Consider the following 13,924-nt stretch of genomic DNA (forward strand, 5'->3'; position numbering starts at 1 on the left):
ATGGTATGTTTGTGAAGGTATTTATGGCCCATATTGCGTTTCTTCTGAGCAGTAACCCCATTACATTCCTGAGACGGTCCATGAGACTAATTAATGTTCTGTGCCGCGGCTTTTCCTTTACCCAGGGGAGACCCAATGGATTATTTACCTATATGTCCTATTGACAACAAATCCACCTTCCCATTGGTGAGCTCTGTGCAAACAGATAGTTTGATGCATTAGGGTGTATTATAACACGAGGCAGATATGTAGAATTTGCATTTGCAATGGGAATCCTTCCAACATAATGACTCAAAAGATACTTGAGTCACTGCGGCCTTTGTAGTGGTCGATAGTGATAGCTGTGTGCTCAGAAATCTTTCTGTATCCGAAGGTTTCTGTGGTTTTTGTCTTTCTAAAATAACATGTAGGCTATGTATAACGTGAGCATTTTGGAGGTTATAGACAAAAACAAAGCCGGACAATCTCAACTTCCCTTTCTTGACAAGGTTTGCCCTCAGGTTAGAAACAACAGCTGTCTAAAACCTGGGATGTGTGTGTGTGTGTGTGTGTGTTTGTATGATGGATGTTGTGCGCATATTGAATAAAGGCATAAAACACACCAGTTGCATATCAGGGTCATCTAAACTTATTCTATTGTATGTAGCCTAGTTCTTTTTCATCATGGTGACTGAACTTCACTTCATTTCAAATATCTATCTATTGGTCTTATTATCTGGTAAAAGCAGCATTTTAACAATACAGACACATTTGCTCTGATCATCCGGTGTGCCCTCCGTGTTTGAACTGTTTTCTCTGAACTATTCCCCCCCCCCCCCCCCCTCTTCTCTGTGATCCTATACTCTGTGCTCTCCCTCTTCTCTCTGCTCTGGAGCAGGCAGTTCCTAGGGGTGTGTTGGTTTTATGTTTATCAGTCCATTCACAAAAAGACTGGCAACATAGAAAGTATAACATAAAACGAACAAGTCGATTGATAAATCAGCAGTTTAGATAATCTATTACTTGTTTCAGTCCGTTTTCAAGCAAAAATGCCAAACATTTGCCCATTCAAGCTTCTTAATTATGAGGACTTGATGCGTTTGTTATATATTTTCTTATTTCTGACCGTAAACTAATATGTTGCAGGTTTATGTGTTGGTTGTATAAAACAATCAATTTAAATACATTCCCTTGGTCTCTGGTAAATTATAATGTTTATTTTTTTGGTGCTATTTCTGATTTTTTTTGTAGACAAGACAATTAGTTGAGAAAATAAACAGCAGATTAATCAATAATAAAAAATAATTGTTGGTTGCAGAACTTTCATGATGACAGCAGTTTATAATTTTTAAGTATAACCAGCTGGATGAAATATTATTTTGGAACCAGACAATGTTTGCAAATACGTTAGTTTCTTCATCAAATGTAAGTTCATGTAAGTGCTGTGTCTAAAAAATATACGGAATAGTTCTTCTTCATAACAACCCATGCATGCATCAGGAAATCATAAGATAAATATTTTAATAACATTCAGCTTATGTCATACAGTTAAATTTTTATAGAAAAAATTAATAATAGTTTTACATTAAGCATAATTTAAATGTTAAGATAAAAAACTACAGTAACAATTGAAATAGTTATTTAGTTTATAGTTGCTGTTGTAATGAAAACCAAATATTTTAAAGCCGTGCGTTGTTTTTCTGTTTTGAAAGAAGACACACCAACCAAAGTAATAAAAATGATGTCAGCGGGCATGTTTGAGCCCCCCTCAGCCAGCTTCCCTGAGCACACAGGGAAAGTGAGCGTCAAGAAAAAGGCGGGTTCAACTTGGATTTCAAGCTGTTCAATGGCTGCCATTGCTGTCAATCAAGCGCACACGCTTCCCCATTTGCTGAGCTCTTTCGCATTTATCGTGCCATCTCGTCAAGCTGCTGCTGTGTAATCGCAGGTAACTTTCTTACGATAGCCTTCCGCTGGACGACCTAGTGCTCGTGGAGCTCTTACATTTTTAAGGATTACAGATAAATTACACATAGCCAAGCTTCGGCATTAAACATTTCCGTCGTTTTGGCCGTCGGAAGACGTAAAAGCTGTATTTTTTACTCTGCGAAAATAACCCGTCTCTCAAAGGCGTTTGAAATCGGACACCGCTGGCATTGAGGCCCTCACTTTTGTGCGGAGGGATACGTTGTTGCGTCTGACAATGTGGACGGAGGTGGTGAAGATGTCTACGAGAAGAATGAAATCATCTCAGTTGTAACAACAAAAAAGGAAGACGCGAGATTAGTTACCATAATAGATTTGTTTGCACTCAGACTTGTAACATTGAAGCAAACACGTGTGCGCAGTGTGAAAAGCCTGCTTACCGGGACAAAAGGAAGACATCTACGGTGCTCCAATGCGTTACATGCACTGAGGTCGAAATTCTCTTGAAGTTTTATGTTTTTCCCCTCGCGATTCTCAGCTTTTCTTTTTACTGTTGGATATCAGACACTTGCAGAGGAGAGGTAAAACACCTTCTTTCGCTTAATGTTTCGGGGGAAGCTGCATGAATTGTATGGGTTTAAGTGACACCTATTTTGACGCCTGCAATTTGCGAAAAGTTTTTGGGAATGTGTGGTTAAAGCGGGGGATGTAAGTTTTTGTCTGGTTTGAGGTGGCGAGCCAAGTGTGTGATGGTCTCCGCATCGACCACGGAGAGGAGGAAATTACTCCTTTGTTCTGCTAAAAGACCCCACTAACGTTAAGTGTTAGTCCTGCCTAACACGCCTCATTTTGTTTTTCATCGTGTGTCTTCCACCACTAGCTGTTGCCAGAATGTGGAAATATTAAATGGTAAACGTTGTGTAATGTTGCTGAGCATTTTAGCTAAACTTTGTGTAGTGGGCCGACATGTATTTTCCATACGCGCGCGAGCAAACTTTCCATAAAACCCCTTTTGGTAGCCCTTTAAACATTCCTTTATGGAAGTGTCTGGCCACCAGCTAGACTTTATTTTATTGCACATTTGGCAGGAAATTCCTCTTGCTCCCACCCCCACCGTCTGCTCCACTGAACTCCCTCATAGTGCATGACTTGAACCCTAATATGTGAAAGAAAGAGCTCACTATTTGTTGCATGAAGTTTGGAGCTCTTGGTCTCCAGGGTCACGACCGTTGCACTTGTTTTACACATAATTTGTTTTCTTTAGGAAGCCACAACTGAAGATTATGGGTTGGTTAGTCTTCATGATGATGTCAACATGCTTCAGGATAAATGGTGAATGGGTTAGTTGTCAGCAGTAGCTTGGCCCTGGATGTGGCCTAGCAGAGATTATCAAATAATGCACAGCCTACATCCTGTGGTGCCCTGGATGTCATTGTTATAAACTATTTGACCCGACGTGTTTATCGTGTATTATGTGTTTCTGGCACAAAACATTCACATCCGTTTCTTTGGGACAGCATTTGAATCAACAGTTGAATATGCTTTTCTGTTCAGTACTGCGGCCCTCGTTGTTCCCAAAGTAATCGCATTGACATAAACACACGTTACAGTGGCTAACTTTGCTTTTATTTCCCCATTTGATAGGACTAACGGCATGTACAACCTATGCGGACGGAAATGTTATTTCAAATTTCTAAATCGTCCAACTGTCAACAACATGACATGTGTTACATGTTTGTTAAACAGGCAGAAGGAACTTGATTTGGCCTATTATTACTAAGTTTTAAAGCCATGGTAAAAATAACAACTGGCACATGCATTCATTTCGTGTTCTGAATTTATATGAAACGTTAAGTTTTTGGTCAGTTAAGATCAGTTTGTTCCAGTGGAGGTGCAGGCTATTTTGTGGAGAATGACCTGCCTTTTCTGCCTTGTGTGGGGTGACAAAGACCCCCTAATCTGCTTGCTTCAAATATTGATCCAGCAGTAGCCGAAGATGCCATTTTGTTACATTAAGCCCCTCTGTGTGCTCTATTTAATTTAGCTCAGTGGTTAAATACTATTTACATACTTGTATACATTTATTGTATGTGTGTGTGACCTATTTTGTTCTTGATTAGCCATCTTATCAAAAGTTTGAAAAAACAATGAAAGCCATGTTCCTAGCCTATACTCTTGTGTGTGTGTGTGTGTGTGTGTGTGTGTGTGTGTGTGTGTGTGTTTCCTTGCTTTCAAGGTTAAATTAGTTCTGCTTGCCTGAGTTTACTAGACTTGGACTGCACCATTTGTCTCCCCTGATGTCACTTGTGATACTTTCATACATGCAGAAAATTATTTATATGTAACAACTAGATATGTTACAACTTGCATTTCCTCTAAAACATCCATCTTTTTTTTGATTGCATCAATTTATGCTAGTGCTGTATTGCAAAAAGGTTGTAAAAGCACACCACCTGTTGGTGTTCAAGTGCCTCTATTCTTCCACTCGCTCCCCCTACCACTAGTTCCCTGTGAAGCTTGCAGAACCGCCGCTCAGCATCAGAGAGCGGCCTCGGGCTTGCAATGGAATGCAAAACACAGGGTAAATCCACTATTCATGCTCACTGTGTCATTTGACAAGGTTCTTTCTGAGTTGACATATGGTAATTTGGTAATGACGTGTTTGCATACAGTCATTAGCTCTGCCTTTCACCCCTATTTCCTTGGGCTAACAATAGTCCCAATTATGTCTGTAATTGTAAATGTATTCCATTCTCTTTTATGTAGCAATGATCGACATATGGCCTTGTTATTTGCCAGGGTTGCGGAAAATAAGACAATTTTTTTAAGTCATTACTTGGTAGTGATTTGACTAAGGGCAGAGCATTCATCTTTTCATGGCAGTGTCTCTTCTACTGCTTGGATAGGAAGGCAGTGTCTGACTGAAACCAGCATTTTTAAGTAGACCCAGCCAAAGTGTACAGTGTTAAGGAGGCTAATGTTGTCTGTTCTCCCGTCGGTCCGTAGTGAGTGAAATAGTAATGTGAGCTGTGTTTTGGCCAGCTTAGACTAAATAGAAGATCATTGATTTCTATACTTTAACTTCTCAGATGCACAAGATCTTTGCCTCTCACCTGGATGTATATTTTAGTATTATATTGGAAGTTTGAATCACAAACACAAATTTGATGCGCTGGCAATACTAAAGTTTATAAATTTTATTTTTTTAGAAAAATGCTGACTGACTTAGCCCTACATTGATATCTTACGGGAGTCTAAACAATATCAATAATACATAGAGTTGTGATATACAGCAAAGATAGAGCAGTTTGAATCATTCATTACCATCACCCTCTGTTTTTTAAAGAGCTAAATGTAAATTCTTTGTGCTTGCTAGTGCCATTAAAATCCTGTATCTGCAAATTTCTCTCATAGGGTTTATTAGAGACTGAAGGGTATGAACGAACAGCAGCAAAGAATGGCTGCAGTGGGAACTGACAAGGAACTCAACGACCTCCTGGATTTCAGTGCGGTAAGAGAGTGGGAGAGCAGTCTGGGTGGTTCTGGGTGGTAGGTGGGTGGCATTGGGAGAAAGAGCTAAATAGAGTGTGATATAGGTCTGGGTATGAGCAGAGGAGAGCTTGAGGTCTGAATGAGAGAAGTGGGGAAAGGGGCAAGCAAGAAAAATCAGTGGGATGCTTATTTTCTCAAAATCTGCAGCAGAAATTTAAAAAAAAATTCTTTTCTTTTTTTTCTTTTTAACAATAGGTTGTGTCAGCCCAAGATATTTCCATGCTTCATTCTTGGCATGCAAAGGTAGTGCTGATCACATCAAAGCATGGCAAGTAAAATACTGCTGTACCTCAGGGTGACTGGTGAAAATTAACTCAGGTTTTAAATATAGTATCTTTCAATTGTGTAGGTGATGCAGAGATACTGCAACAAGGAAGTGGATCAATACTACAATGAGCTGGTATCCACTGTAAAATGTAAATAGGGAGTCAGTAATGACTAAAGGAAACTGCGGAAATAATCTCACCCCTGTTTGTCTTGTCAACAGAATCTGGGGGGAAATATTGTTATATATGAATTGGGTTGAGCAGACAGCTTCGGCATTTCTTTTATTTATTTTTAGTCTTTAGGAAGACATTTTTACAGAAATGCTTTTGGAGGTATCCTCCAGACATTATCTACAAAGTGGATAGAGGTATTTTGTTCAGCTTTTATTTGTCTGTGTTGTGAAGCTTTGTTGAGCTTTACACTGAAATAAACATCTCACAGGCCCAATGGAGCTGTGTTACTTTTTTCTCCTAAACAAATCTAATAATTGGTAAGGCTAAATTGCCAACTATTGATCACTATTATATACAGGGCATAGGGCTGGGTGTTATGAAGATCATATTTGTGTACAAATACCTCAATATCAATACCACAACGCTATTGTAGTGTTGACTATTGGTGCTTTCGCAAAATATTTACACAATGAGATTTTTGATAAATAATTATCAGTCTGGATACAATGACTAAGTGGGTAAAGGCAAATAATAGAACAGCTAGAATAGGCTGGTAAGTTAGGAAAATGGCAACTTTACTGTAATGCAGCCTTTAAAACCAGGAAAAGACACCACTTATACCATATTAAAATATGATGAAATCCAAAATTTAAAACGTCATCTAGTCTGATACCACAATATCGATATATTGCCCAGCTCTTACAGTGCACAACAGGTTATTCCAAACTCAGGCTCCTAGTGAATATTTGTCAGCAGACTTGATGTCCCTTGAGATTTTGTATGACAAAGTACAGCTGAGATTTCTTTAAACAAAGTACAGTTGATTAATAGTGAAGTGTTTCTGTGTGTCATTGCAAGAGTCTGTGACATTTTATGAAGTGTAAGACAGGGGAACAGTTTTTTTTTTTTTTAAAGCCTTGGTGTGCATGAATTCTGTTGGCGGCGCTTCATTATAATGACGTGATTCAGTCAGCTGCATTGTTAATGTCCTATTCTCCGCCAGACTATCGGTATTTAAAGGAAACCTTACCCCATGAAAGAAAAACACTCCTTGTTGTGAAGGGGGTTTGTGGGAGGTTCTCATTAGACAGTTGGGTTTGTGTTAGAAAAACTCTGATCAGCTGCCAATTTGGATCAGCAGATGTTCCGTTTAAGGACGACATTGATAATTGGGTGAGAAACTGTCAAAAATTGTACAAACAAATTTCATCCTTTTTGTATATTTGCTGGCTAGTCAAGGAAGTGCATGCTAGATTGGACGTTGAATAAAGAAACACTAAACATGTTTGAGATATCTGTGACCAAACGGAAAACAAAGATGGTGTCCAAATCGGTTGTTGGACCGTGTAGACCTACCCTGTTAAAACGAAAAGAAAAGGAAGAGATCATAAGTGGTAGTGGCAGATTGTGTTTTGTTGTCCTACTTACAAAAAGGTTCGGTTTGTAAAGTAGAGTTTGGCCACGTCACTGAAAGATGCCACATAGCTGATATTTAGGCCACACCATAACCTCATGGTAAAACCCACAGTGGCTCGGTGACAAAACCCTCGGCCTCATCAGAGGGTTTTGAAAGTTAAAGTTGGTATTGCAGAATCAACTTTACATGAAAATGTGTCTAAACGGTTTCATATCAAAATGCTGTATATCTTTCCTTTTTTTTTTGCGGGGGAATTTTGCTTCTTTATATTTTGACACACAATTTAGAAATTAGTTAATTTTGAAACGTGGTATTTTGCAAATAAAGAAATCAAGCATGTTTATAACTTGGTGGTTTTTATCACCATGTTTTTCTGTTATGATAGAATTCGTCTTATTAGTGGAATCAAGGAGAAAGACACAAGAACTGAACAACCTTTGTATGTGATGTCATTTATTAGTGGAAATGGGATGTGTGAAGTGTGCCATCCTTTGTTTTGGTAGATACTGTATCTTTCCTCTTTTGTCTTGTAGATGTTCGCGCCTCCAGTACCCAATGGGAAGAACAGAACAATGACACTTGCCAGCAGTCAGTTTGGGGGCTCAGGTAAGCTTTTAAAGCAGTAAAACTGCATACACTGAACATTGTATTTTTTTTTTTTTACATCTACTTGTATGCCCAAGTGACTTTAACTGACATTACTGTGGCTGCATGTTTGTTTTCGGCAAGGCAGAATTATACTATTGTAATGTTACATCTATGTTCTCTCCCAAAGTTACAAAATGACTTTCTCACGTATCCCTTTTGGTACCTAGCATGCAGACACTTTCTGTATTATTTGCACCAGTTTTGAGACCACTACCTCAGTAGGCACAATGGAGATGCTTTTTATTTGTGTTGCTCAAAGCTTACAAAATTGCATTTGAAAAAATATATACAACCGGGGAAATCCATAGACTTTGCTGATAGCAGATTTCATTGGAACAATTTTTTACAATTGGAAAAAAACAAAATTGGCTTTGCTTGTATTTGTTAATTCAACTGTTTGTGATAGAATAGGGGAGCCCCTTGAAAAACAGAGTTCATCTCAAGGGGCTATCCTTAAATAATAAACAAAACAAAAACAAAACAAGCTTTCAAACTAGTGTAAATAATTTCAGAAGAAATTCACATTTAGCGACATGCTACAGTACGTGCTCTGTGCCTGGTGTGGCTTACCATGATTCTTATCTTCATAGAAAAACAAATATCCATTTACTCTACTTTAAAGTATTAAAACTTTGCAGATTTAGTAATATCTGCACACCTTTTTTATTTTAACATCTGTCTAGTAATCTTTTCCACATTCTTAAGATAGTCTTTGTTTCACTATTTTAAAGTGAAAAGTAGCTGCAGTTAACCCCCTCAAGCACCTGAAGCCTTTAAGTGAGCTATTTTCTCTTCCTGAATGTTATTAGTAAGTTGTGTTACTTTCGTTCCTTTGTCACCCTTCCAACCTGGTGTGTGAAATTGAGTCACACTTCTCAGTGTTCCCCAGAGTGAGAACTTGGTCACTGAGGAACAAAGGCAAAAAAGGGGGCTTATGGACTTGAAACGACTCCCCCACGCTGAAGTGTAAAACACTCCTCCCCCAACACGGCACAGGGCTCTTACCCCCACTGATCTGCAGGAAATGGCTTGAGACTGAGACAATGTCCCTCACTCCTTGCTCACAGCCTCTTAAACTGGCCCAGCATGCAGTGAGTGGCCAGAGTGGAAGAGAGAGCTTGTTGAATAGAGGGATCAGCCTGTCGAAGGCAGGATTCTGTTTGTTTCTATTACAGCAGGCAATTACTAAGCAGTGAGGAGTTAATTCCTTCCCCCCTCCTCATGTCCTAAAGTGTGGCCCTCGGTCATTCACACCTATTTTAATGCAATACTTCAAGCTGTCCCAGTTAACTTTGGGAGATCTGCAGGTAGATTCAGAATCTGCTTTAATGACCAAGTAGGAGCGAACACATACAAGTAATTTGACTTCGGTTTTTGTTGCTCTCCAAGTACTTGCACAGAAAGAAACGCATGGTTAAAACAATGACAACAAAGCTGAACAAAGTAAACAAACATTGGACGTGTGCGTGCGTTGTGTGTGTGTGTGTTGTGTTGTGTGTGTGTGTGTGTGTGTGTGTGTTGTGTGTGTGTGCGTGTGCCCACCCATGATTAAAACAAACAGCTCTATGAGGATTGTAAACAGTAATACAATAGAGCAGTATAAAACTGCAAATGGTGCTGGAATAAATAGAAAGTTAATTCTACAACAGGTTGCTTATAGGTACCATCACATGTCAAATGTTAACATCTGCTAAATCCAGTCCAGGAGTTTCTCATAGATAGATTAGGCGTAAAATGGGTGCATATGTGTTTTTTTTATATATATATATATATATAATGGCTGTGCTTATCTACAGGACCATCTTTTGAAACTCCAAAGGATTGTCTATTAACCCAAAATAGGATATGGCTATGGGCCAGGAAACCCATCTATTATAGAAATGATGACCATTAAAGAACAATGTCCATCTATGATGTGACGAAGGAGGCTTGTATATTCAGACGACCAGTAGCGCGGGAACAGCAGCGAGCAGCCTAGTGGCTCACCAGACCACCTCTATTCATCAACACAAAACTGCTCAGAGGGGTGCTAATTGCATTAGGCCTCCTTCTCCCTTCCTTAGGTGTGTGTTGTGTGTGTGTGTGTGTGTGAGTGTGTAGAAGGGTGTGTTGAGCAGAGGGGAGAAGAAAGGAGAGGATTGGCAAGAAGTGTGGGATGCTTGAAGTATGGGAGGCAGTGTGTGACGGTGTGTGGTGGGAGCTGGCCAAGCCTTCAGGCAGGCGTCCCCTCTGTCACCTCTGCAGCTGCTGGCAACGTCTCCAACCCCCTTCACACACACAAATACACGGGACGCGACAGGCTCGCTTCCCTTAGATCACAACAACCAACATTGTGAATTGTGGTGTCTCTTAGTAGCTAGCGTAAACGCTGCATGTTTGACTTTTGCACTCTCTGTTGTATACCTGCACAGGCCTGCAGTATTGTGTCATGTATTTCACTGTGTATTGGTGGGTGTCAGTTGAAAAATCTGAGCTCTCAGAAAGAGGAAATCTTAAAGGAGAGTGGCTTCCTTCTTCAACTAAATTAGAAGTTTTCAAAGCCTGCAGCCGTGAGAAAGCTTTGTGGCAGAAAATAAATATTTTTCTGGGTTCTGGTTGTGAGTCAGTATTTGTCTTGCCATATTACTTTCACTGGAAGTACATTCACACTAGACATGCCAAAAGTCTGGATGGATGTGATATACGTCCAGAGAACCTGTTGTTGTTTTCATGCCAACCCATGTCTTTTACATTTCTTATGTGCATGTCAAATTAGTAGATAAATCGGGGTATTTTCAATCTCTAATCTTTTTTTCCCAGTTTGATCATCCGGTCAGTTGACTGTTGAAATGTTTATCACTTACTTTACTTTGGTGCTTTGCGTGGATAATTGATGGTTGTCTGAAGATGCAGAGATTTTGGTATCAGGTTTATTTAGTTTGCATGAGCTACAGTGCTCAAGTACTTTAACGCTGTCTTCAAATAATCTTGGACGTCATACTCAGAAGTCTGTTGTACAGCATCCTTTTTTCTCACAATTGGCATAAAAAAATGTGGAAATGACTGTAAATATTTTAGCATATCTAATATTTGTAATCCATGTTAATAATAGGTTTTATTGTATTATGTTACTAATGTAACACCAAACAACAATACCCATTTATCCATGATAAAAGAACGTTTGTCAAAGCATTGAAAGCTTTTCTGCTTCTACCAGTATGATGTAAACACAAAAGTGTAAGTGTACATAAGGAGGCATGTTTGTACTGCTACGTAAGCATCACATTGACTATTGTCTTGTCATGAAAATCAATTGAAGCCCTGTGAAAGGCATCTACAGTAGCTTAGAACTGTAGTGTGAGCTTTTGAGCAGATCTCTGTTTGTCCTTTCCAGATTTAATTAAGAATGCAGACTCTTACTGTGCTCACAGCAATTTTTATTAGGTCACAGGCGAAGGGTTGGTTTAAAACAAAGTACTAAAAATATTTTTACTGGCCAAAGTAATAAATGTAGGAGTACATCACTGACCTACTTTGACGGTACAAAACACATCTTGACTTTATTCTTTAAAACCTGCTTACTTGCTTGTACAAGAGCAACATACCAAGGATATACATAAGCATTTGACCCCAATTGAATTCTTATTTTTTTTAAATCACATATAAAGCTTGGTGGGAACTTCTTTTATTTTGGATAATTTTAATATTTTAGTTGTCTGTAGTGACATTCAATTTGTGTTTCATATCATACATGACAAGAGGTTAACAATAATAGAAAGGTCTCTCTTCTAGCATAGTGGGGCTCTCCTAGGCTGGCTGAGCGTACTGTCACCTCAGCAGCTCTCCACCTTGTTTTAATTGCTTCAGAGTTAATTACTCCAGTAAGTGTGAAACAATGTTGTCAGACTTCTCCTGCACAGCCGTGCTTTCGCGCTATCCTCTGCACCCCCGCTGGCCAAATGGAGGCTTCATAGGCGAATGAGTGGTGTATTGAAAATAGCTCAGAAGTTTATGAAGTTACCATCTCACCTCTCCTTTTTGGCTTGGTAGGGCTACTTAGTGCAGGTTATTGTTGACAGTGATTTTTATTTTGTGGGTTACCTGTGTGAAGCACGTGTGAAAATACTTTGTGGTCTACCAGCATTTTGGATGAATCTCGAAGTGGGACTAGAAAGGTGTTAAGATGAATTTATTTGTTGCTAGACTGGAAGTAGACCCGCTCATTGTTGATGCATCTTCATTAAAGTGGATTTCTATCTCAATAATGAGGCATTGCTTCTCTTGGCACTAGAGATGTTCCGATTCCGATACCAGTATCGGAAATGCCTCCGATACTGCCGAAAATGCTGGCATCGGTATCGGCGAGTACTGGAGTACAGGCACCGATCCGATACCACATAAACTATTAAAAATAGGAATCTATTTACTGGTTAGCTCCGTTAGCTCGGACACAGTTCTTCTTCGCCACTCTTAAAATAGTTGCGCTGCTGTTTTAGAGGGGCGAAGAAGAATTGATCGCCTAACGCCTCCTTAAAACAAGCTAGCATTAGCGCATCATGTCGGCAGTTTGGCAGTACTTTACCGTGGATGTTCCCACCGGTAAGACGGCAACATGCAACATATGCAAAGAAGCAATTTCAAGGGGTGGCACGAGTGTTGCAAATTTCAACAGCAGCAACTTAATTAAACATTTGAAGACGCGTCACGCTAAAGAGCACAACGAATTTACGAAAGCTAAAAGGAAGAACTGCAGCAGCAAACTCTGGAAACTGCCTTCAAGTGACGAGATAAATTCCCCAAAGACAGCCAAAAGCAACAACGATAACCAACAAAGTTTTGGAGTTTATTGTACTGGATTACCAACCGTCTGTTGTCGAAAATTTGGGGATTTCGCTGCTTAATGGAGCATTTGAAGCCAAGGTACGGTTTTGCCAGGTTGTAAATATATCTCCGAAACTGCGCTACCCAAATTATACGAGACAGTTAGGGAACACATTTCGTGTATGCTTTGGGGAAAGACGTGCATGCAGACAGCTTTACCACGGACATTTGGCGCTCCGACGTGTGCCCCATGTCTTTGCTAAGTTTAACGTCCCACTGGGTGGACAACATATAGAGTCAACATTTACCCCTCGAAGTGCGGAGCTGCACGCCACCGAGTTCCGATGGTCACATACTGGCACATTCATTGCCGAATCAATTTAGGGGGTTCTAGTAAAGTGGAAAATCCCCAAGTCCAACGTTCATGTTTTACATTTTATACTGTTCTATTTAAAATATATGGCTTCCATTTGCTGTATTAATACATGTTTTAAAAAGTGTTAAACCTGAGCCAGGCCTTACCACAATGATAATATTATCACAGTCATTTTTTTTTTTTTTCTTTTTTAAAAACACACTGGTATGGGTACTCGGTATCGGCCGATACCCACAGCACAAGTATCGGAATCGGTATCGGGAAGTAAAAAATGGTATCGGAACATCTCTACTTGGCACCAAAGTTTTGCTAAAGCGTCTTCATACAAAGTCTTTATTTAGCAGCAAGCCCGTCACCACCAGTGTCCTGTGCCATTGGACGGGGGTGCGGTGCTTATTAGTGCTGTGGCCTTTCAGCAGGGCCGATCTGACAGTGAGCGAGGCTGATCTTTTGAGGTCCCCTCTCCTCCCTGCTTGCCTGATTCTCCATGCCACTGGCATCAGCTCTATAGATCACGGCTGTCGCAGCGTGTGTAGGTGCTTGCACTGCTCTGTTAGTCTCATCACTCATTCTCACTCGTCAGCCGGGCTGCTGATCTCGCCCAGACCCCTCTCCCTCTGCCTTCCCTTTTGTTCCTACCTCTCTCCCTCTTGTCCCCTTGCTTTCTCCTTTCTCCCGCTCTCTCTCTCTCTCTCTCTCTTGCTTTCTCACACACATTTTTTTAATTAGGCAAAAATCAAAGAGGAAATATGAATATTCATAAGGAAACCACATTAATATGCACAA

The 13,924-nt window shown here is 39.9% G+C and overlaps 1 protein-coding gene across 21 annotated transcripts in view; it reads left to right on the forward strand.

Annotated features, from left to right (window-relative positions):
• The first annotated feature begins 1,908 nt into the window (after positions 1–1,908).
• tcf3b (transcription factor 3b) overlaps positions 1,909–13,924 on the forward strand; it is a 30,382-nt gene continuing 18,366 nt past the window's right edge. For 3 of the 21 annotated variants that reach the window (XM_032526323.1, XM_032526326.1, XM_032526329.1), the window contains exons 1-4: positions 1,949–2,486; positions 5,320–5,416; positions 5,653–5,700; positions 7,848–7,920. In XM_032526323.1, the coding sequence (XP_032382214.1) occupies positions 5,342–5,416; positions 5,653–5,700; positions 7,848–7,920 (196 nt within the window). In that variant the 5' untranslated portion in view covers positions 1,949–2,486; positions 5,320–5,341. The other 18 variants (XM_032526331.1, XM_032526335.1, XM_032526336.1 and 15 more) reach the window with 12 other exon arrangements.

This window comes from Etheostoma spectabile, chromosome 9 (genome assembly GCF_008692095.1).
Source record: "Etheostoma spectabile isolate EspeVRDwgs_2016 chromosome 9, UIUC_Espe_1.0, whole genome shotgun sequence".
In the NCBI taxonomy this organism is placed as follows: Eukaryota; Metazoa; Chordata; class Actinopteri; order Perciformes; family Percidae; genus Etheostoma; species Etheostoma spectabile.